General features: G+C 35.6%; 2 protein-coding genes across 2 annotated transcripts in view; one reads left to right on the top strand and one right to left on the bottom strand.

The window, feature by feature from the left end:
* LOC105441201 overlaps positions 1-15024 on the bottom strand; it is a 29193-nt gene extending 14169 nt beyond the window's left edge. Inside the window, exons 1-6 of the mRNA XM_030985454.1 lie at positions 14636-15024; positions 12246-12409; positions 9298-9411; positions 7897-8049; positions 4654-4880; positions 155-364 (exon numbers count right to left, since the gene is read on the bottom strand). Of these exons, the coding sequence (XP_030841314.1) occupies positions 155-364; positions 4654-4880; positions 7897-8049; positions 9298-9411; positions 12246-12409; positions 14636-14765 (998 nt within the window). The 5' untranslated portion in view covers positions 14766-15024. The remainder of the gene's footprint in view (positions 1-154; positions 365-4653; positions 4881-7896; positions 8050-9297; positions 9412-12245; positions 12410-14635) is intronic.
* A 20-nt stretch (positions 15025-15044) lies between these two features.
* LOC115918626 (dolichol-phosphate mannosyltransferase subunit 3-like) lies at positions 15045-21089 on the top strand. Its single transcript, XM_030985447.1, has 5 exons — positions 15045-15136; positions 16774-16908; positions 17412-17441; positions 17918-17995; positions 19727-21089. Exons 2-5 carry the CDS (start codon positions 16786-16788, stop codon positions 19778-19780), a joined length of 285 nt encoding a protein of 94 aa, XP_030841307.1. The 5' UTR covers positions 15045-15136; positions 16774-16785; the 3' UTR covers positions 19781-21089.
* The last annotated feature ends 545 nt before the right edge of the window (positions 21090-21634 follow it).

The following is a 21634-nucleotide window of genomic DNA, read 5'->3' as shown; positions in this document are numbered from 1 at the left end:
ATTTTTTGAGAGGGCACGTTTCCAAAACGGATCTTTACCTTTAAGAGTCTTTTTTTAGGGTGGAAATAGTTTTCTTAAAGTTCAATATTTAAGAGGGAGAATATATCAAGGATTCTGTTGCTTTCTGTTGTTTCCAGGCAAGAAAATTTGATACCTTGAGAGCAGATGTCTTTGGAATTCTGTTTGGTAGCAAAAGAAGAAGTCATCGGGCAGGGAGGAAGGAAGGATCTCATCATCCTCCACCTCAAAACTCCTTTCTGTTTTAGGCTCTGATGGCAAGCGCAGGCTGAACCTGTCATTAGGATTTTGGCGTTCCCACTCTTTGACTTGGAGATCCAGGTTCTGTTGATCAATCTTTGAATGTCTGATGAGGTGAGAAATTGAGGAACTGTTAATAATACTTTACAAACTAAATCAGTTCCCATAATCAAGTTTATTCTATCTTTAAAAAAAAAGGGAAGGGTGAAAATACTAGACCATTTCAAGTATTAGATAAATTTAGATTCACTTGTATCAAGAAATACACAAGTCATATACATGTAAGTATAATAAATGTATCAGGGAAAAGGGTACATGAGTATACAGACAATCAGTATGAAAAAAAAAAATCCTTCAGTACACAATATACGATCTTCGAGTGACCCTTGTTCTAAGTAATTTTCTTTCTCCATGCCCTCACATAAACTTATACCACCAAAACCCCCTTCCCCACGTCACTTCCTACACACACAAGGGCCAGCAGAGTAGACCATTTGCATACACTGACTTTGACCATAGTGGTCCCAATAATCAACATTAGCAGCAAAGATAAAAGTTAAAGAAATATCCTAGTACCAGTAAATGTTAAGTGGACCATCTAAATTCTAAAACATGTACATGTATGTTGCCATCAAAATGTTATGATAGTAATACCTCAAGAAGCCTGGACTGTGAAAGATACAAATAACTCCACTGCAGAATGTAAAGATTCCAAATGTGACCAGTAATACATCACACACATAAACAAATTATTTTTCACACACACACACACACACACCCACTGTATATGTGAAAAGAAAAAAGAGAGAAAAATTAAAGCCAATATTTGCACATCAAAAACAATATAAATACATGTGATACAAATTCCTAAATTACAGGATGTAATGAATACAAATGTGACCAGGGATATATGCACATATAAAAATGTAAATTTTCACAACCCCTCACCAAAAGAAAAAAAAAGAAAAAGAAAAAAAAGGTTAATGTGAAGTAGAGCAATAACAGTACATCAAAAGCAACATCGGTATGTATATAATATTGTTTTTTCTGGAAATTTGATAAATATTTGGGCTATATTCTCAAAATTTCATTATTAGAAGAATTATTGGAGAAAACATGGAGGGCCCCATCAAAATTTGACTTGATTGAGGAAGTCAATTTCATGGAAGCCTTGTTCACTGTTTATTTTTGGTTTCGACTAGTTTCGATCTTCTTTTCCATGTTTAGATTGGGCCACTATTCATAGTTGTGGTTTTCTATCTTTCCAAATCTATAATCTATCGAAGGTAAAACCCTATTCTGGTCATGCACTGGCATTGTGAAAGAAACGTTGTGGAAACGACCAGAAAAGGTTTATCATCTAGCATATTGGTATGTACTGCAAGATTCTGGAATCATCAAAATGATAAGAATTTTGGCCCAGTCTTGGTAAAGATACAAGCGCTGTACACAGAAAGATTCATATCGGACTACGCGATATCTATCCAGGTCGGATAGATAATTAGTAGGCGGTTTCCCGGTAAGTTTGTATCATCACATATTAGTCAACATATTCTTTCACATGACTGGTAATAAGAGCTTCCATTTCATTTTTTGAGAGGGGGGCATTGATAAAACTGGTCTATGTATACCTTTAACATGTGAATAACAAAAGTAGAGAACTGTCAGAAAATAAAAACACAAAACCAGCTCTATACACAGTCAGTGTGATATGAAAATACCCATAACAACAAAAATCGATGTTCACAGATGAGTTTGGGCAAATGATACAGTGAACTTTGTTATTATAACTTATACCTTCAATTCAATTCAATTCAATTTTATTTCGCACTATATAAATCAAAATATACAAAGTAACGGTAAATTTTAACTATGTTTACACAGGTTAATGCGGGGCTTTCCACGAAGGTTGCGAAAACCTGTGAAGTTGGATCACCCATTATAGAATGAAAAACAAAACAACAAAAAAATATAAGCACACAACAATAAATTAAGTAGAATAAGCAAAGTACAAACACTTCAACTATCTATATTCTATAACACAAGAGAAAGTGAAATCGAGAGAAGGAAAAATATATATAAAGGTAGAAATAAAAGGAAAACTAAACAAAACATCAATGAAAGGTGGTTCAGATACAAAAATATAAAAAAACAACTGTGCTGAATAATAATTATTTAGTAGTAAGATTTTTTATTGTTTTCTAAAGGAAGATATGAATTGTGATTTCGATATTACTTGGGGAATTAAATTTCACTGTTTAGGACCTAGATAACTCATTGATTTAGCTCCATATCTAGACTTAACAGACCATAAATGAAATTTGTTGGAAAATCGTGTGCTATAATTATGAATTTGACTATTATATTGAATAAGGTCTGAAAAGGGGCCAGGTAACAACTTGTTTTTATATTTGTACATGAACGTTGCGATTTCTTCCTCATTTATATCATATATATTTAATAAAGATAGCTTCTTAAATGAAGGTGCAGAACTGCAGATGGTGCTGGACAATGAGAAATGGTAGCTATTCTTAAACATTTCTTTTGAACTTTAAATAGTGAGTCTAATTCAGTTTGTGCTGCATTGGTAGCCCATACAATATTACAATATTTCAAATAAGGGAAAATAATGGAATGATATAAAGTTATCAAATCTTCGGGTAACAAACTATATTTTAGCTTATTTATCAAGCCAACAATTCTGCTGTTCTTATGTAAAACATTTGTGATATTATCTAATACGACACCATGGAAGTAGGCATTTAGAGTTAAAAACCGATTTGCCTCTCATTGACAACAGGATGAAGAATCCATATTGGGACATATGTTTAGTAGCGCTGTACAGCAGTTGATGAACATGGACAAGCGAAGGACTCTCCGGGTCAAATTGATCTTTTCTTGCAACCAAAATTTCGTAAAAATTTAATTTATAGCTCTTAAGAGATGTACATGTACTATCCAAAGAGATTGTTCCATTCGTTGAAACCTCTGAGAAAAGAAGCCATGTCTCTAAGCTTTGAGTAGACTTGCTTCTTTAAAAGCAATCTTGAATCGATGGCCATGGGTTGTACCAGTTGGATGGTCAAAATGTGTGCTAGTCCAGAACTTGATCCATGAGAGTGATAGAAACTAAGTTTGGGTAAGTTTATTTGGAACATTTTGGCTAACTGGTTGTGGTCATGATTACATTAAAGCATGGAAATGTAGAGTTATCTAAAAATGTTGCTGTGATACTTTTGACAGAGACCGAACATGAATGTTCATTTGTAGTAGGTCAATGCTTCTATGTTTTGACACATTCGATCACGATCAGTGGTTATATTTGGTGTCAATGAGCAATAGACTACCGGTACATCTATATTGCTTTGGATCCTTTAAAAAAAAGTCAATGGTTCTTCCTCAAAAGAACATATCACATCAAGGTTGGATACAAAGAGTGCAGAAAAAAAAAATATATGTTTATCAATGTTTAAGAAATATCAAAGAATAACAGAGAGAGGGGGAGGGACAGAGAAAGAGAGAGAGAGAAAGAGAGAGAAAGAGAGAAGCGAGAGAAACATAATCCACATAGCATGAAGCATTATAATGGCTATAAGCAAATAATATATATTAGAAGCTGTACAAATTTTTGGTCACGTGTATGGCATCTTATTTGACAAAGTATTATGCATCTAAAGCTTTTTAAGCAAATATTTTGACAATGCAAATAGCTCTACAAGCATTTGTTTATTTGTTATTATTCTAATTTCAATTGTTATTTTTTGCCAAGTAGAGGAGAAAGAGCAGCCATTTTCCTTTTTCATCCAGTATCATGCTAATGTTACTCACCATTAATCACTTACCATTCTAAAAATCCTGATAGCTAAAGATATAACAAAAAGATAGGCATTTGGCAATACTTCAAACACTATCAATAACCGTTCTTAAATGTATCAATTGGAATGGATTTCTAGAAATCCAACAGACGTGCCTTACAACAGCTAAAATTGAAGACATAATTAACCTCACATTAATTCACATTTAAGTAAATAACTCTTTACCACTTTTATGTAACAATCAAGAAAGAAAAATTACAGACAGTCCTTTTCAGGATTCCCCAATCCTCCCCCCTCAATCTCACATGGTGCAACCGTAAACCTACTGTACATTTGTATGTAATTTGTGGTTCAATGGAATTCAAACTATGCATTTTAAAGATTATAATGTTGAAAAGTTATATGGCTGCCGAACAGACAGTAATAGCTCACTTGAGTAGTCAGGCCTTTAACTCAGATGAGCTTTAAAAATATTATTGAGGTGAATTATAAAAAGGAAAAACATTGCTTGACAATCATCTGGGTCATAATTGATACACAGTACACACAGAACAAAGGGGGAAACAAAATCATAACCTACCTCATTTGCATCTTGGCATAACATATCTGTTGTGCAATGCCATGATCACTAGGAAAGTAACTTGCATCAGTCTGGGGAGGCCGGCTGGAAGGATTAGGGAATAGCTCCTGCTCAAGGAAATGGCGGAGATGCCTTCGCATTTCTTGAACTCGGCAAACTCCAATCCCAACCAGCTGACTGATCTTCCCAGAGATCTCTTTTGATATGGGTCTCAGTAGTCCTGTTAGCTTCAAAATGAAAAAGGGTAAATTATCTACCTGTAAGAACAACTTGCAAATATAAAATATGTACAGAATGATGTGGGGGAATATAAGCTTATCTTTCTTCAATTCTCGTTTAAATAATTGTTAAAGCTTAGAATGTATTCGATATGTAAGTCACACAATTCACTGTAAAACCATTGTCTCCAGATGCATATTTAGTGTATCATAATTACTACTCAGGATCAACAGAATCCTTGGTTTATGAGTCAGACTAGATTATTCTGTATCAATATATATATATATATATATATATATATATATATATATTATATATCACTGGTAAGGACAGGTCAGGATATCAACAAAATATTCTTCACTTTATGCCTGTATGGGATATCTGGCACCTGGCTATGGAATGTGCAAGGTGGTATTATCAGTGGGATTGGAGATTGGATGGATTAGGTGGTGATAAGATGGTGGGAAAATAGGATAGGATGCAAGATACTCTCACATGATATTACCTCATGAACATATCCCTCCCCTTTTTAGAAATTCAACTTAATTGGAAGATACATCATGAGAACAGGTCTTCTTATATAGTAAAAGCAAAGAAGACAAATTCAAACCAGTTTAATACTAATAAATGATATATGCAGGAGTTAATTGATTGCAATATATTTTGGATACCAATATATTCAGGAATAATTTCTATCAACACTTGTATGAATCATTGAAACATATATTCAATCTAGATGATTAACATAGACATTTTTTTGTATTATAAATTTTCAGGAGCGAGAGAATCCTTGGTTTGAGAGTCAGACTAGATGCCAGTGCTTTATTGTGCATCAATATATATATATATATATGTTATATATCACTGGTAAGGACAGGTCAGGATATCAACAAAATATTCTTCACTTTATGCCTGTATGGGATATCTGGCACCTGGCTATGGAATGTGCAAGGTGGTATTATCAGTGGGATTGGAGATTGGATGGATTAGGTGGTGATAAGATGGTGGGAAAATAGGATAGGATGCAAGATACTCTCACATGATATTACCTCATGAACATATCCCTCCCCTTTTTAGAAATTCAACTTAATTGGAAGATACATCATGAGAACAGGTCTTCTTAAAGCAAAGAAGAAAAATTCAAACCAGTTTTAACAATGAATGATATATGCAGGAGTTAATTGATATCAATATATTTTGGATACCAATATAATCAGGAATAATTTCTATCAACATTTGTATGAATCATTGAAAATATTCAATCTAGCTGATTAACATAGACATTTTTAAGTATTATAAATACTCAGGAGTGAGAGAATCCTTGGTTTGAGAGTCATGCAGACTACCGGTAGATGCCAGTGCTTTATTGTGCATCAATATATATATATATATATGTTATATATCACTGGTAAGGACAGGTCAGGATATCAACAAAATATTATTCACTTTATGCCTGTATGGGATATCTGGCACCTGGCTATGGAATGTGCAAGGTGGTATTATCAGTGGGATTGGAGATTGGATGGATTAGGTGGTGATAAGATGGTGGGAAAATAGGATAGGATGCAAGATACTCTCACATGATATTACCTCATGAACATATCCCTCCCCTTTTTAGAAATTCAACTTAATTGGAAGATACATCATGAGAACAGGTCTTCTTATATAGTAAAAGCAAAGAAGACAAATTCAAACCAGTTTAATACTAATAAATGATATATGCAGGAGTTAATTGATTGCAATATATTTTGGATACCAATATATTCAGGAATAATTTCTATCAACACTTGTATGAATCATTGAAACATATATTCAATCTAGATGATTAACATAGACATTTTTTTGTATTATAAATTTTCAGGAGCGAGAGAATCCTAAGTTTGAGAGTCAGACTAGATGCCAGTGCTTTATTGTGCATCATCACTGGTAAGGACAGGTCAGGATATCAACAAAATATTATTCACTTTATGCCTGTATGGGATATCTGGCACCTGGCTATGGAATGTGCAAGGTGGTATTATCAGTGGGATTGGAGATTGGATGGATTAGGTGGTGATAAGATGGTGGGAAAATGGGATAGGATGCAAGATACTCTCACATGATATTACCTCATGAACATATCCCTCCCCTTTTTAGAAATTCAACTTAATTGGAAGATACATCATTAAAAGCAAAGAAGAAAAAATCAAACTAGTTTTAACAATAAATGATATATGCAGGAGTTAATTGATATCAATATATTTTGGATACCAATATATTCAGGAATAATTTCTATCAACATTTGTATGAATCATTGAAAATATTCAATCTAGCTGATTAACATAGACATTTTTAAGTATAATGAATACTCAGGAGCGACAGAATCCTTGGTTTGAGAGTCATGCAGACTACCGGTAGATGCCAGTGCTTTATTGTGCATCAATATATATATATATATATGTTATATATCACTGGTAAGGACAGGTCAGGATATCAACAAAATATTATTCACTTTATGCCTGTATGGGATATCTGGCACCTGGCTATGGAATGTGCAAGGTGGTATTATCAGTGGGATTGGAGATTGGATGGATTAGGTGGTGATAAGATGGTGGGAAAATAGGATAGGATGCAAGATACTCTCACATGATAACCACAACAACACACAATAGCATTGATTCATTACAAAAAATAACTTGCAAATGAATAGAACATCAACATATATTGATGTCTTGAAAAATTGAAATCTTTCAAATTCATGTATTCTGCGAGGAAATTCTGAACTCGCAACTCCTGTTGGAAAATTATCCACTTTTTACATTGATCTATTTAATCATCATTAAATCTTAACTTTCTTATGCACTACTCTTTTTTTTAAACAGTATTTTTCATTTTTATTTGGGTTAAAATGTTCCTATCGTACAGCATGTGTCTGTCTTGTTGAAAGTAAGTGGGGGGGGGGGGGGGGGAGGGGTCAAGGGTGGGGGTAGAAGGGTTACATGTACAAGAATCAAAACACAATATCAAAACACATTTAATCTTTACCTGTCCTACTGCATGTACAGAGTGATGATCTTCATCCATAGGGTATTTCACATAAACCCTAACTTCTTTGTTGAGGTTGGCTTTCGAGTCCAGGGCTGCCCTTAGCTCCCTGCCGATGAGCCTCTGTTTCCAAGCAGACATGGCGTCATCAAGCTAAAAAGAAAGCAAACGTGAAGAAATGCTATTCTCATATCATGACCTGAGTTTACAATATATAAACAAATTCGTTTTCACTGGCTCCCTGCCGTAGCAACAAGCAGAATTGACAAAAGACTTAACTCTGTTTCGTTGACAATCAGCCATGTATGAAGTCTTTCGTCTACGGCTGATTGTCAACGAAATGAAGTTAAGTCTTTTGTTAATTACGTTTGCTGCTACAGCAGACAGCCAGTGAAAATGAATTTGTTTAATAAAATTATGGAAATGCAAGCACTACTTTAAACAAGCAGAACTTTGTTATTCCTAGCTCATTTTTCCTGACTGAGGTGTCATATGAAAGGGCAGTAACTCAACTTTCTAGAAATGTGATTTTCTCTTTGAAATTCAGATACCGCCCGCCAAATGACTTTTTGTTTTCCTCTCTTCAAATTCATTTTAATCACTCATGCGTGAAATATGGATTATACGAGTTGAATCAAATGAAAGAGGAGGATCTAAGCTTTCCAAATATGTGTCATTTATCAATTATAGTTGTGATAAAACATCGCTAATTCTCGGTTTCGTTTTTTCTGGGACGCACTGTACAAGAACTCAATATTATTATTACTTAAAAAACAACTTAAATTGATTTTAAATTAATGAGAAAAAATGAGGGGGTCATTGATAAAAACTTTCAAGACAGCAACAGATGGAGCTTTAATCACCTTTGTCTAAAGTTAGGTTATTCTAAATCTTTAGAGCTGCACAATTGAAAGCACCATCTCACAGATTTATTCTTGTTTTGAATGTGAAGTTATTCTAGAAGCAGCTTGTCCTGTGCACTTTGTAAGTTATGTGAGAATGGATGTGATTTTACTCTATAATATCAGACAATTTATTTGAGGCTTGTCCCCTCAAAACCTTAAAAAACAACCTTAAAGATAAAGACCAGTTATGGTCATGCGATTGCGGCATTGTGAAAGAAACGTTATTGAATCGATAAAAAAAAGGTTGATCATCTAGCATACAAGTATTGGTGTGTACTGCAAGGTTCTGGAATCATCAAAATGATAAGATCTTTGGCCCAGTCTTGGTAAAATTACAAGCACTGTACACAGAAAGATGTATATGGGACTACGCGGCACATGCGCGACATGTGCATGATATTTATCAGGTCCAAATAGATCATAATTTACCAAATATATACAGCATACATTGTTAGATTGGCACCTTTGATGAGGATATCTAATGTGCTAATATTACCTTGTAGTCAGTATACATAACCACCTCCTTCAGGATAAGCTTTGCAGGACAGCCTTTCTTTCGAGATGCCTGGCATCTCTTAAATGCTCGCTTTACCGGCAATGGATGATCTTCCTGGAAACAAAAATGGACACTGAAAATTTATTTTACAATTTAGATGATTTTCACAGATTCATACAGTACATAACATGTACCTTGCAACACCCGATTCCTTATCTTGAATCAAGATGTAAGGAATCAGGTGTTAATTATTAGTACATTTGCTCTTATATCAGACCTGCCAACCTCTGGAGTTCAAAAACTGTATTCTTTATTCCCAAAAGTTGTATTTTACTGACAAAAGTTGTATTCTTAAAAAAATATTAAAAATGTTACGCGGATCAATGCTTTGTACAGCTCTTACGTACAGGGAGAAAATTTTTGTGGATCACCCATAGGAAAGAAATGAGTCTGCCGCATACTCCTGCGGCAGACTTGCCGCAGATCTGCAGCAGACCTGCCGCAGACAGTCATCTTTTTCACATGCAAATTAGTTTTGCCGCATACTCTTTCAGTATGATGAAGAGTCTGCGGCAGGTCTGCCGCAGACTTGCCGCAGACTTGCCGCATACTCTTTCAGTATGATGAAGAGTCTGCGGCAGGTCTGCCGCAGACTTGCTGCAGACCTGCCGCATACTATTCAGTATGATGAAGAGTCTGCGGCAGATCTGCCGCAGACTTGCCGCATACTCTTTCAGTATGATGAAGAGTCTGCGGCAGGTCTGCCGCAGACTTGCTGCAGACCTGCCGCATACTATTCAGTATGATGAAGAGTCTGCGGCAGATCTGCCGCAGACTTGCCGCATACTCTTTCAGTATGATGAAGAGTCTGCGGCAGGTCTGCCGCAGACTTGCTGCAGACTTGCCGCATACTCTTTCAGTATGATGAAGAGTCTGCTGCATACTCTTTCAGTATGATGAAGAGTCTGCGGCAGGTCTGCCGCAGACTTGCTGCAGACCTGCCGCAGACTCTTTGTCATGAATATTCATATCTCATATAGACCTGCTGCAGACCTGCCGCATACTCTTTCATATCCAGTACGTGGCAATAAAGTATGCATGTAGAAGAACCAGTGATAAACTGATTGATACTTCATTATCGATATTGGCAATATCGATATTACCAATTAGGTAATACCAATATGTATGTTGATATTACCAATTAGGTAATACCAATATGTATGTTGATATTACCAATTAGGTATATTCTATTCTCAATTGTATTAACTTCATCACATTGATCATTTGAAGTGTATTCAAGAGTAACATTTAAAGTGACACAGGCTCGTACACATATATATACTAAATATGTATATTGTTTCTTGGTTAGTAATCATAGTTTCTTGGTTAGTAATCAATATATCTATTGCTTAAACGTGAATGTAATTGTAACATGATCAGACAAAATAATCTATTGGTTAATAATGGCAAAAGGAAAATAGAAATCACAAAAATGATGTGCATTGTCTTAATTTGCTTAACAAATCATGATAAATGTATTTTTCTGTCACACGTGTAAAGTAATAATGAATATGCATGAGATGATTGGTTTCAATTGGCCCTATAGGCCTATTAGATTTTAATGGGATTTCCTGTGGCAGACCTGCCGCAGACTGTTCCTGTGGCGTACTGGTATGCGGCAAGTCTGGAGCAAAGTTTCGCCCTGCCGCAGATCTGCCGCAGACTGTTCCTGTGGCATACTAGTATGCGGCAAGTCTGGAGCAAAGTTTCATCCTGCCGCAGATCTGCCGCAGACTGTTCCTGTGGCATACTAGTATGCGGCAAGTCTGCAGCAAAATTTCATCCTGCCGCAGATCTGCCGCAGACTGTTCCTGTGGCATACTAGTATGCGGCAAGTCTGGAGCAAAGTTTCATCCTGCCGCAGATCTGCCGCAGACTGTTCCTGTGGCATACTAGTATGCGGCAAGTCTGCAGCAAAATTTCATCCTGCCGCAGATCTGCCGCAGATTGTTCCTGTGGCATACTAGTATGCGGCAAGTCTGGAGCAAAGTTTCATCCTGCCGCAGATCTGCCGCAGACTGTTCCTGTGGCATACTAGTATGCGGCAAGTCTGCAGCAAAATTTCATCCTGCCGCAGATCTGCCGCAGACTGTTCCTGTGGCATAATGGTATGCGGCAAGTCTGCAGCAAAATTTCTTTCTGCCGCATACTTCGGCATACTCTTTGCCGCAGACTAAAAGTCTGCGGCAGGTCTGCGGCAGATCTGCGGCAGGTCTGCGGCAGGTTTGCGGCATACTTTTCACTTTCCTATGGGCATTGGTTGAATATGCATAATTTTGTCATGACTAGTATAGCGTGTTCGATGAACCAATGAACAACCCCAAATTTCCAAAGTGAGATGCTTGTAGGATACTTTACAGGACAGAATGGGCATTTTGCATAGCACATACACAATTCAAAACTTAAATTTAAAAAAAAAAAATTTAAAATTTAAAAAAAAAAAAAAAAAAAAAAAAAATTTTATTGAGGAAAATCGTACTGTCGTATTTGCTTCTAAAAATCATACTAAATACGACTAAATCGTACTGGTTGGCAGGTCTGTTATATTCTATATTAAGTCTTTGTAAAAGTAAAGTAAAATTACTTAGCTATTTTTAAGTCATGCTCCTTCATTGCTCCTTCATTGCTCCTTCATTGGACACAACATTACAGTCAGATATCATTGGGGGTAACAGACTGCATCACTTGGACTTTGGTAAAAGTTAACATTCAAATCTATCCTAACACCCTCAGATATTATCTAAACCATAATTACAAAAACTGATCAGTTACATGTTAATAGCCTGAAACAAATGTATAACACGCGTACCCAAAATGCATGATAGCTAAAACATTTTCTAATCTATAAATGATCATGATCACATATGGGCAATGTAAAAATCACTCACTTGCAAGCGTTTCTCCTTGTCTGCTACAATTCTCTCCTTCCTTGCAGCATGACGTTCCCTTCCATACATACATTCATATACATCAGTGTGGATGATGGAAAAGGGGTGTTCATTGTCGCAGACTACCTTTCGCTTGTCTACAAAATGGTAAGTCACTCCATGCTCTGAAAAGGGAAAAAATATATTGATGACAACAAAAATACTATGACAAGGAAATTATTATTATAATCATTATTATTATTTTGTTACTTGATGGGCGCAAGGGCCAAGAAAGGGCCAGTCAAAGACGTACACAAATGCAACAGCAACAACAAATAGGGAAAAGAGGCAATTTTGCAGAAATATAGGCATATACAGTTATACACTGTATACCGGTATGAAGGAACACGTGCATGCATGACGCATTCATTTAGGGTACATGTCAGAAACAAAAGTTCTACTTGGGTAGGGGGAATTATAGGAATATGTTACAGAGTTGAAACTTGTGTGTGTGGGTTTAAATTAGCACCCCCAAAGAGCACAGAAAAGAGGTTTAGGGTTTAGGTTGGTTTTAAAGGAGGTTTTCACACCTGTGTAGTTTGACTAGCCCCCCTAGCCCTGTCAACAATAGAATATGGTAAATGGACAATTCCATGACATAACAGCGTGACATTGCACAAAATGTTTGACCTTCCGTTATGTTAAGAGCAACTAACTCAATTGGTAAGACCTACAACTTACCACTTGTTAGATTTAATTAGTATTGCATAGACCCTCTAGTTTTAATTAATTGTTACTATTTCATAATATACAAATTATTACAGCATAAAACAATATAGAACCATATAGAATCTTGAAGGAAATTTGTGCCCATGCATGCAGGTGTTGTAAGCTGAAGCCGCTAGCACCTTCTGCTATGTATGAATACATAGTAATTATAAATGGCACACATGAACATCAAGGTCATTATCAATGATTATGGACAGTCACAGGTCAGCGTACATAGTAGCTTTTGCCCAGCCCACCCTGACCCTGTAGGCTGTACTTCATTTCTGCCTTTGAAACAACTTAAGCATGAAGATTTTATGATCATAATAATTTCCATTGGTTTAATTTTCAGCAACAAATTATCTCTTGCCATTTCAACAACAAATTTCTTTTTCCTCATTTTCGGTCTAAATCTGTAAAAAATATATATTAGGCCTAGACCTTCTAGATAGGTCTAGATCTACACACATTTTCTGAGACAATTAAGTGAGAAATATACTGAAATAGACCCTAACTGTAAATATAATTTGAATATATGGCAACAAAAATGTCAAATTTTAAAAAGGGTGGAATTATAGGTCTAACACCTAGACCTAGATCTATATTCTATCCTGCACAAATAACATAAATGTTCTGGTAGATCTAGACCTACTCAATCCTTTTTGAAAAAATGGGTAGACTCTAACTTAATAGACAAAACAAATTTGTGTACATTTTCCACACAAAAAGTGTCATCGCCTTTAATATGTTTACTGAAAGGGAAAGTTGAGTTTTGTTGCAGAGGGCCTTAGTATCTAGCCTAGGCCTACACAAATAATATTTGTTTGTGAGATAATGAAATGTCGAATTTGAAAAAATATACAATTTAAATGCCAAGATCATCTTTGTTACATCAAAATCTGTGTTCAGAGACAGCTGAAATAGGCCCCTAGAGTATACATAAATATTGACTCGACATAATGGTCTAATCAGAGTGTCAGAAGAAAAAGAGGACATGATGATCAGATGATGATCAGATGATGCAGAGGATCGATATGTCATGATGATGTGTCTCGAATTAGGTCTCGACCCTAGTGTAAATTCTATAGACTATATAATAATATAATATAGACCTAGTCTAGATCTACTACTATAGTAGTCAGTAGTACTCTACTGAGGTAATACAACTACGCCTACTAGTACATACATACATACATACAATTGTCTTTTATATAGCGCAACATCCAACGAATTGCTCGAAGCGCTTTACAGAAATAATGACATAGTAAACACAAGATAATACATGTATAAAAGAGTAATTATAATAACAAACAAAAATATTAGAATTACAATTTACTTATTAAAGAGGTACGTTTTTAGTTTTTTCTTGAAAATTTCAACTGAGGGAGAGGTACGGAGGTCGAAAGGGAGGGTAGTAGTAGTAGTAGGCCTAGTAGTACTAAAGATAGGCTAGATCTAACTGTTAGTCGAGATCTAGATTTGTATGTTGTAAATAAATCTCGAGTCTAATCTATTAATTTAGTTCGGAAATATATAGGCATAGGGCCTTAGGGGGTCTAACTGTTAGATCATCTAACTGTTACTTGTTAGAGTCTAGTCACAATTGGAGAATATTACTAGGGGTCTAGATGCTTATATCTTACCTTTGGATTCAGGGGGCGAATAGTCACTTGAACGGACGTAGGTTATCCCTGACTTTATTTCAAATCTTTTCTTTATGGACACTCCTTCTTCTTTCGTCAAAACATACGGTGGGAAGTTATCCGTCTCCATGGTGGAGGAGGGAGTAGCTAGGAGAGCCTACCGGTACTCTACCTCGTCCGCGGCGATACAGTCGAGCTGTGCTGAGCTAGCTAGCTAGCTGATGAGCGGATCGTTCGAGGGGAAACAACGACGTACACATTCGTAATTGGCGCGAGCGGTAGCGGTATACACCCGCTATGTGGTAAGAGGTAGGGTAGGCGTGGCGAGTTCGTGACGTCATATACTCATGTTTATTCATGAGGCCGCAATACCGGTACCTTGGCACCTTAGTACGCTACCATATATGCTACCCATTCGGAGCAAACGCTAGTCTCGATACAAGACGCTCCCTTTCTATTTCCGTGACGACGTGGCGACTACAGCGCAATTTTTAGCAACAGGTTCGGTTTATCAGTTTATGAAAACTTCATGTTTTCGAAATATCATATTACGAATGCACTGTTGTACCACTTGGCTTGGCATTATCAAATGATAAACTGTGTGTCTTTTCTATTAAAGTAAAATTATGTGCTGAAATTGTTTCTGTGACTCTAGACCTACTTTGTTGCCCCACATGCTTGTTTTCATGTTTGTATAGAGGTGACAGCTTAAAATTCTCATTAATTCATAAAATGTTGTTGTTCAGAGCTACCAAGTATCACGCATTAGGCGTGACATCACGCATTTCGAGGGTCTGAAAGCTCTTACGCACGACGTGCGCGCTAGATTTTGAAAAAACGCTATAGGTCTAGATCTATTCTAGATACGTGTGTTAGATCTATACTACGTACCCTCTTGCCGAATCATGAAAATGTCACGCTTTGCCGATCTTTGAACTTGGCGTCTCTTAGTTGTTGTTTTGGTTTATAGGCGTTTATTATTCAGAAGTGAATATTTACGCGTTATTATGTATAAGATAAGAACTAGTCTTGCCTCAAGCAGAGAGAGAGAGAGAGAGAGGTGAGACTGAATGAGAGACCTGGGGGGGGGGGCAGGTCACGGTCAGTGAACGAGTGATGATTGAAAGTCACACTCAACGACAGAGAGGTCTGCAAATCGCTTATTTGTTCTGCACAATTGTTTTTATTAAAGCCTTTTAATCTAATGGCTAAAAAAAGGGCCTCAGGCCACCCCTCAAGAATTCTGTCCGTGCTTGATTGTATGTTGAAGAATCATTAGTCATGAATAGTGCCAGTGTTTTTATGGGTGTAGATGAAAGAGAAGGCATAATTATGATATATGAGATATCTTTCCAACTCGATGGGAGAATGGTTTGGTTCTTTTGAGTTGGGATCATCTCAGAAATTTGTGTTAAGGAGAAGTTCATCCCTGGCCCTACATCAAGTTGATATTAATGATTGTATTTTTAGAAAAACATGATGGAATCTATTTTTTCATTTGAAGATTTCTCAAAATCAACAACTGCATGAAATTGCTTTTACAGTATAGCTACATGTTAATGTGTTAAGATTTTATCAAACTTCACTGAGAAGTGAGAGGACAATAAAAATGTTTACAGTTATGTATTTGGGGTGTTGAGATTTTCTTCAGGAAAAAAAATTGGGATTGGAATATTTTGTGTAAAATAAAAAATAGAGTAAGTCTAGATTTCAAAATGAGTTTTCAAAATGGGTAGGGATGTTAAAATGTGTGAAAATTCATATCTTTCTTATTCTTTATTGGGTTTTACCTAAATCTGATGATTTCTAATCAATGGTTGGGTGGTTTGGGTGTTAATGGCAGTGGGCTGAGATGGGATGGAAGTGAACAAAAATCACTTAAGTATTCCCCTCTAGCTCTGAGCACATTGTGTTCTTCTGGATAGAGATTGTGACAAAGCAGTTCACAGGAGGGTATCAAATTCAAATTCCCTAAAACATGCATTTTATCAAAAATTACTGTTTCATGATGAAATTTCCTTTCCATCATCTGTTAACTGTAATCTATGAGTAGAATGTCAAACTCCCACGATCCTAAAGAGCTTTTTTTTTGCATCCTGATGAGCCCTGATTTTTATATGCTATTTGTTTTCTTTCAGCTACCATACAACATGGCAACCAAACTAGTCCAATGGCTCACAGTCTTTTTTCTTGTTGCCAGTATTTGGAGTGCCCTGTTGTTTGACCTCATCCCAATTCGGTTGGATGATACATTAAAAGAAGTCATATGGCCGGTGAGTGTCAAAATTTGTTTCCAGTTGTGATTTTAGGAAGAAGGAGTGTAGTATTGTTATCACAGACAAGTGGCAGCATCACACATTGTTTGTATCAATTGGTGAAATTATTATTTGGTTTATGTGTTTAGTGTTTGACAATTGGAAACAAACCGTAATTATAATTACATGTATGTCCACTCCGTTTGCAAACTTTTATTACAGACTGATTAAAAGTATGTATGGTACCAGTATATTCATTGCACTTTTGTATAGGCAATTGACTTATTTACTTTGAATTATTCTTCTTTTAGGTGACCCCCATTCTACTCAGTAATTTTTTAAAAGTTTTAATGTTCACTTTACGATTAACCACAAAAACATGTTTAATATTTTAAGTTGTTTGATCCCTAGGAATATGTTAAAAAGCGCATATATGATTTGTATTATTTGAATCATGGGTTACATGTTCATCTTATCGATCATGATTTAAATTCTACAATCCTTCTTTTTTTCTTCCACAGTTCCCAGCGTATTTTCTTGTAGTATTTGGGGTAAGTTCCAAATTTGTTTGTTACCATGATGATTCATAGTTTTCTGTACACAAACATCAGGTAGATCTACATTGCATTGTTTTTGTAATCTAAATTTACCTGAAGTGTTCTTACCGTAGTTTGGTTGAAGGAGTTAGAGGTTATGCCAAAATATGTAAAACATGAAGTTTAGCATGCATAAGAAAACCTTGAACTTGTTTGTCATCAAAAAGTACAAGACTCATATAGTTTTCTTTACAAAGTATAAAAGTACTTGATCTGCTTATTCGTGATAGTCGACTTCAGACTATGTTTCTAATTTGCAGGTTTAGGCATGGCAGGGGTGTGGGTGGGGGGGGGGGGGGAGGGGGTAGTAGGGTCAGTGTGGTGTTTTTGTGTATTATTAGCATGAAAGAAAGGATGTTGAACATATTTTTGGTGATATTATAGTCTGATATTCATCCACTTTTACGTTTTTTTTTATATGTACCTGGTAGTGCTTTTCCCTTGGAACCATTGGATATCGAGTTGCTACTTTTAATGATTGCGAAGATGCCGTAGTTTCACTTAAAGAGGTAAATATTTCTTACAATACATATTTCATCGAACAGCTATACATTCCCTTTCATTTTAGTTTCCTATGCCTAATAGTTAGAATATCTTTAGATGTCATAATTACCATGGATATACAAATATAGATATTGGACTGTTTACCAATGTTCAACCTATCCCTAGTTATGTTTAGATTTATAGCAGAGTTCCTAATTCTTTACAGATCTACACAAAAATGGTACTTATGAACAAGGTTGACACATCTTTTTTTATCGAGGCACATTAAAACCTCACCCCAAAGAATAAGTGTAGGTATTTTGAAAAATGAGATGTATGCCTGTCCTTTCATGTACAATATTCCTTACAAAAATGTACAAGAGATATATGATATATAGAGCACCAACTTATTTATGCAATTTGCGTTCCGGCAATTGTAGTACAAAGGATAATAGCAGGTGAATGAAATGTTTCATCATGACACACAGCTAGGAAGGAAGCATCCATAGATTTTAATACATTTACTTGATAAACTACTTCACTTAGTATTCCATGTTATAACAAAAAATGGTGATGCCCATGTTGCGCTGATAATCTGTACATTATTCTTGCGTTATGCCTCTCTCATACACTTTGGTGGGGAACATTTGGTACATGAGCATTTGTCTACATCAATAACCCACTTCTTGTGATGGCCAAGATTAAACTGATTGAATCTTTGAGCAGCATAAAACGTATGACCATTCGGTACAATTGTCTGAAAATCAAGACTATTACTTTTGGGCTCTATAGCCCTAAAGTCGATTTGAAAACTAATAGTCGTTATTTTCCCACTTGAAGACATTTTCAAGCCCCACCTTTTTTAGGGAAGTTCTAAATTAGTATTATCTTTCAAATGCAGTTGGAATTTAACTTTTTCATTTTTTTGGCCTGCAAATGGGACATAGTACCTTTAATGGGTAAGAATATAATATATCTCTCAGAATAAGTAAAGTTATTTCTTGGGGTGAGGTTTCCTATAATCACTCTGCAACTACACGTATGTGAATTAATAGAGCTATTTGAAGATGTATCACTAATTTCACTAATATCACTAAGTTATTCCACAAGAATATGTGTGTGATGACCATTGTAAAGAACAAAATGACTAGGAGACTAAGGGCTGTTTTCATTTTCAGTAAAACATGTTGACATATGTTGATGAAGAAGAGTACTACAGTGGTGTATTTTGAAAGAAGGAGGGGAATTATAGTTCTTTGAGATATGAACATGGTTGTAGGTCAATTAGTCCAGCTATAATTTGTAAAAATGGGATAATTTCTACATTTTGTGTATTTAATGTACCAGTATTAATGTTACATTCTTTTTGCTAGTTGAAGTAAACCTATATAAAAGTGTCGTAGTCGAGTGGTTTAAGCACTTGACTCGAAATTCAAAGGTCGTGGTTCCCCAATACGTCACTAATGTCCTTTGGCAAGGCATTAATCTTCATTTGCCACACTCGACCCAGGTGAGGTAAATGGTTACCTGGCATGAATTAATTCCTTGAAATGCTGGAGCACTGTAATGGCAGCTTGTAGCTTCATCAGACACTGCTTTGGCAGCTAGGCTAAAGCCAGGGTAATAATGAATGCGTCTCAGGATAGAATTTCTAGACAGACTGTGCTATAGAAATGCATATCATTATTATTATTATATCTCCGAAGACCACTAATACCTTATGATTTATTTTGTGTTTTGTTTTCTTTGTTTTTCAGGAACTCGAAGAAGCAAGGAAAGATCTGGCCAGCAAAGGATTTACATTCTCATGACACGGTGGAATGTATAGACTCTAGAAATAATTGAAACATCTCAACAGCCGTATTTACTTTATAAAGCAATTGATTTAAACCTAAATATGATAATTGCCACTGTGTCACTGATACTCTTGTGTTTGTACTCCAGTTTTCATTCCATGCTTTTGGCTGTAAATTTGTAATGGTTGGAAATCATGAATACAGAATGGTCTTTATATTCAAACTCATCAGGAGATATGTGCACCAAGTATCAGGAACCCATCAAGTTGCTGGCGGCAACAAGAGGAATGATTGCCCAGAGGATTTAATATGATGGTATCCACAAGTGGAAGTTTGCTCAGTGTAGTTTGCTTCATTATAGCAAGTTTAGCAAGCAAGCCTTCAATGATCATCTGTTTATTTATTTGGATAGATTAGGCCGTACTATGATCTCATACTAAAGGGAAATCCAACCTTAATAACAAACTGATATAATAGAAAGCAGATAAACCACAGAAGCACACTGGTGAAAGTTTGAAATGAAATTGGACATAAGATAAGAAAGTTGTGAATTGTATTATTTAATATTTATATGTTGTGTAGTGCCCAAAAGGAGAAATTTTATTTTTGTAAACAACAATGGGAGATTGATCCATACAAATGTCACAATATAGTGCCCAAATTGCCAATTTTAGATTCGTATACATACAGTGACCTAATGATTCACACTTGTATAACTTTCTTATTAGCATATTTGTTTCATATATGAATATTTATGTGGGGAAGGGGTTTGTCTTGTTATTTCTCTTTATATAAGCCTCAATCTTGCTATAGTTGCACTATAGTTGGTGAGGAGCCTGCTTGCTTTAAACCAGGGCCCGTCTTATAAAGAGTTGAGATTGATCATTCTCAAGACCTCCAATCAATTGCAAGTTCACAGTCTCCTATCTCTTCTGTACATAACTAATGATAAAACTATACATCTCAGACATTCACCAAAAGTCTCAAATTCACAGACATCCCATTGACATTCAATAGGATTTCTAAGAACTTAAACAATGGTTTCATAAAACATGGCCCTGTTGTGTTCATGCCGTTCTGCTTGTTTGTACTGCTTGTGTCATTTTAACTGTACCGGTAATTGCTATTAGATTTATGCCAAAGTGGTTTCTAGAAAGATATGACATATACTGTATATTAATGGTAATAGAATTTCTTCCATATTTGTCTGTATAATGTGCTTCTTTTTAGGGTTGCCGAATCATCTTTTGTGTGTATATAAACCGACTTGTATTTCAAACTGTAGGTCAAAATAAAACTGACTAGAATTACAAATAAATATGGACAAGCCTGACTGAATGTTATTATTTGAATATGTACATGTTAGTCTACAGCCTGATTTTTCTCCCCCATTTTTTTAGGGGTACAGACTGTATAAGTTCTTTGTGAAAGTAATACCAGTACTAACTGCGAGGCACAATTCATGTACTTGCCTGCACTTTTACATCAGTGACACATCCAATTATATAAGTATTAGAGCAGAGTCCCAATTCATCATAGACTGTCATTTTATAATTGTGTGGGTTGATGGTGAATTTAGAAGAAAAATAAGGACCATTAAAGATAAATTTTTTTCTAGCACCAATTTTCAATTTATTTCAAGCACAAGTCATTGATACATCTCCATATATCGTGTTTGTTCATGCTACATACATTTGTATAGATATTTATATTTATTTTTTATACATAATTTAAAAATTTGTATTCCTTTCATAACCACAGAAAGCAAAATTTGGTCCTTTCATATGTTCTTCAATCACAATTCTGGATTGCAAATAAGAAGAGGGAGTGATAGCTGGGGAGGCAGCAAAATTACATGGAATCATGGAA

This window comes from Strongylocentrotus purpuratus, unplaced genomic scaffold (genome assembly GCF_000002235.5).
Source record: "Strongylocentrotus purpuratus isolate Spur 01 unplaced genomic scaffold, Spur_5.0 spur5_contig_836, whole genome shotgun sequence".
Taxonomy (NCBI): Eukaryota; Metazoa; Echinodermata; class Echinoidea; order Camarodonta; family Strongylocentrotidae; genus Strongylocentrotus; species Strongylocentrotus purpuratus.
The sequence above is the reverse complement of the archived record's forward strand: the minus strand, read 5'-3'. Positions and strand labels throughout refer to the sequence as shown.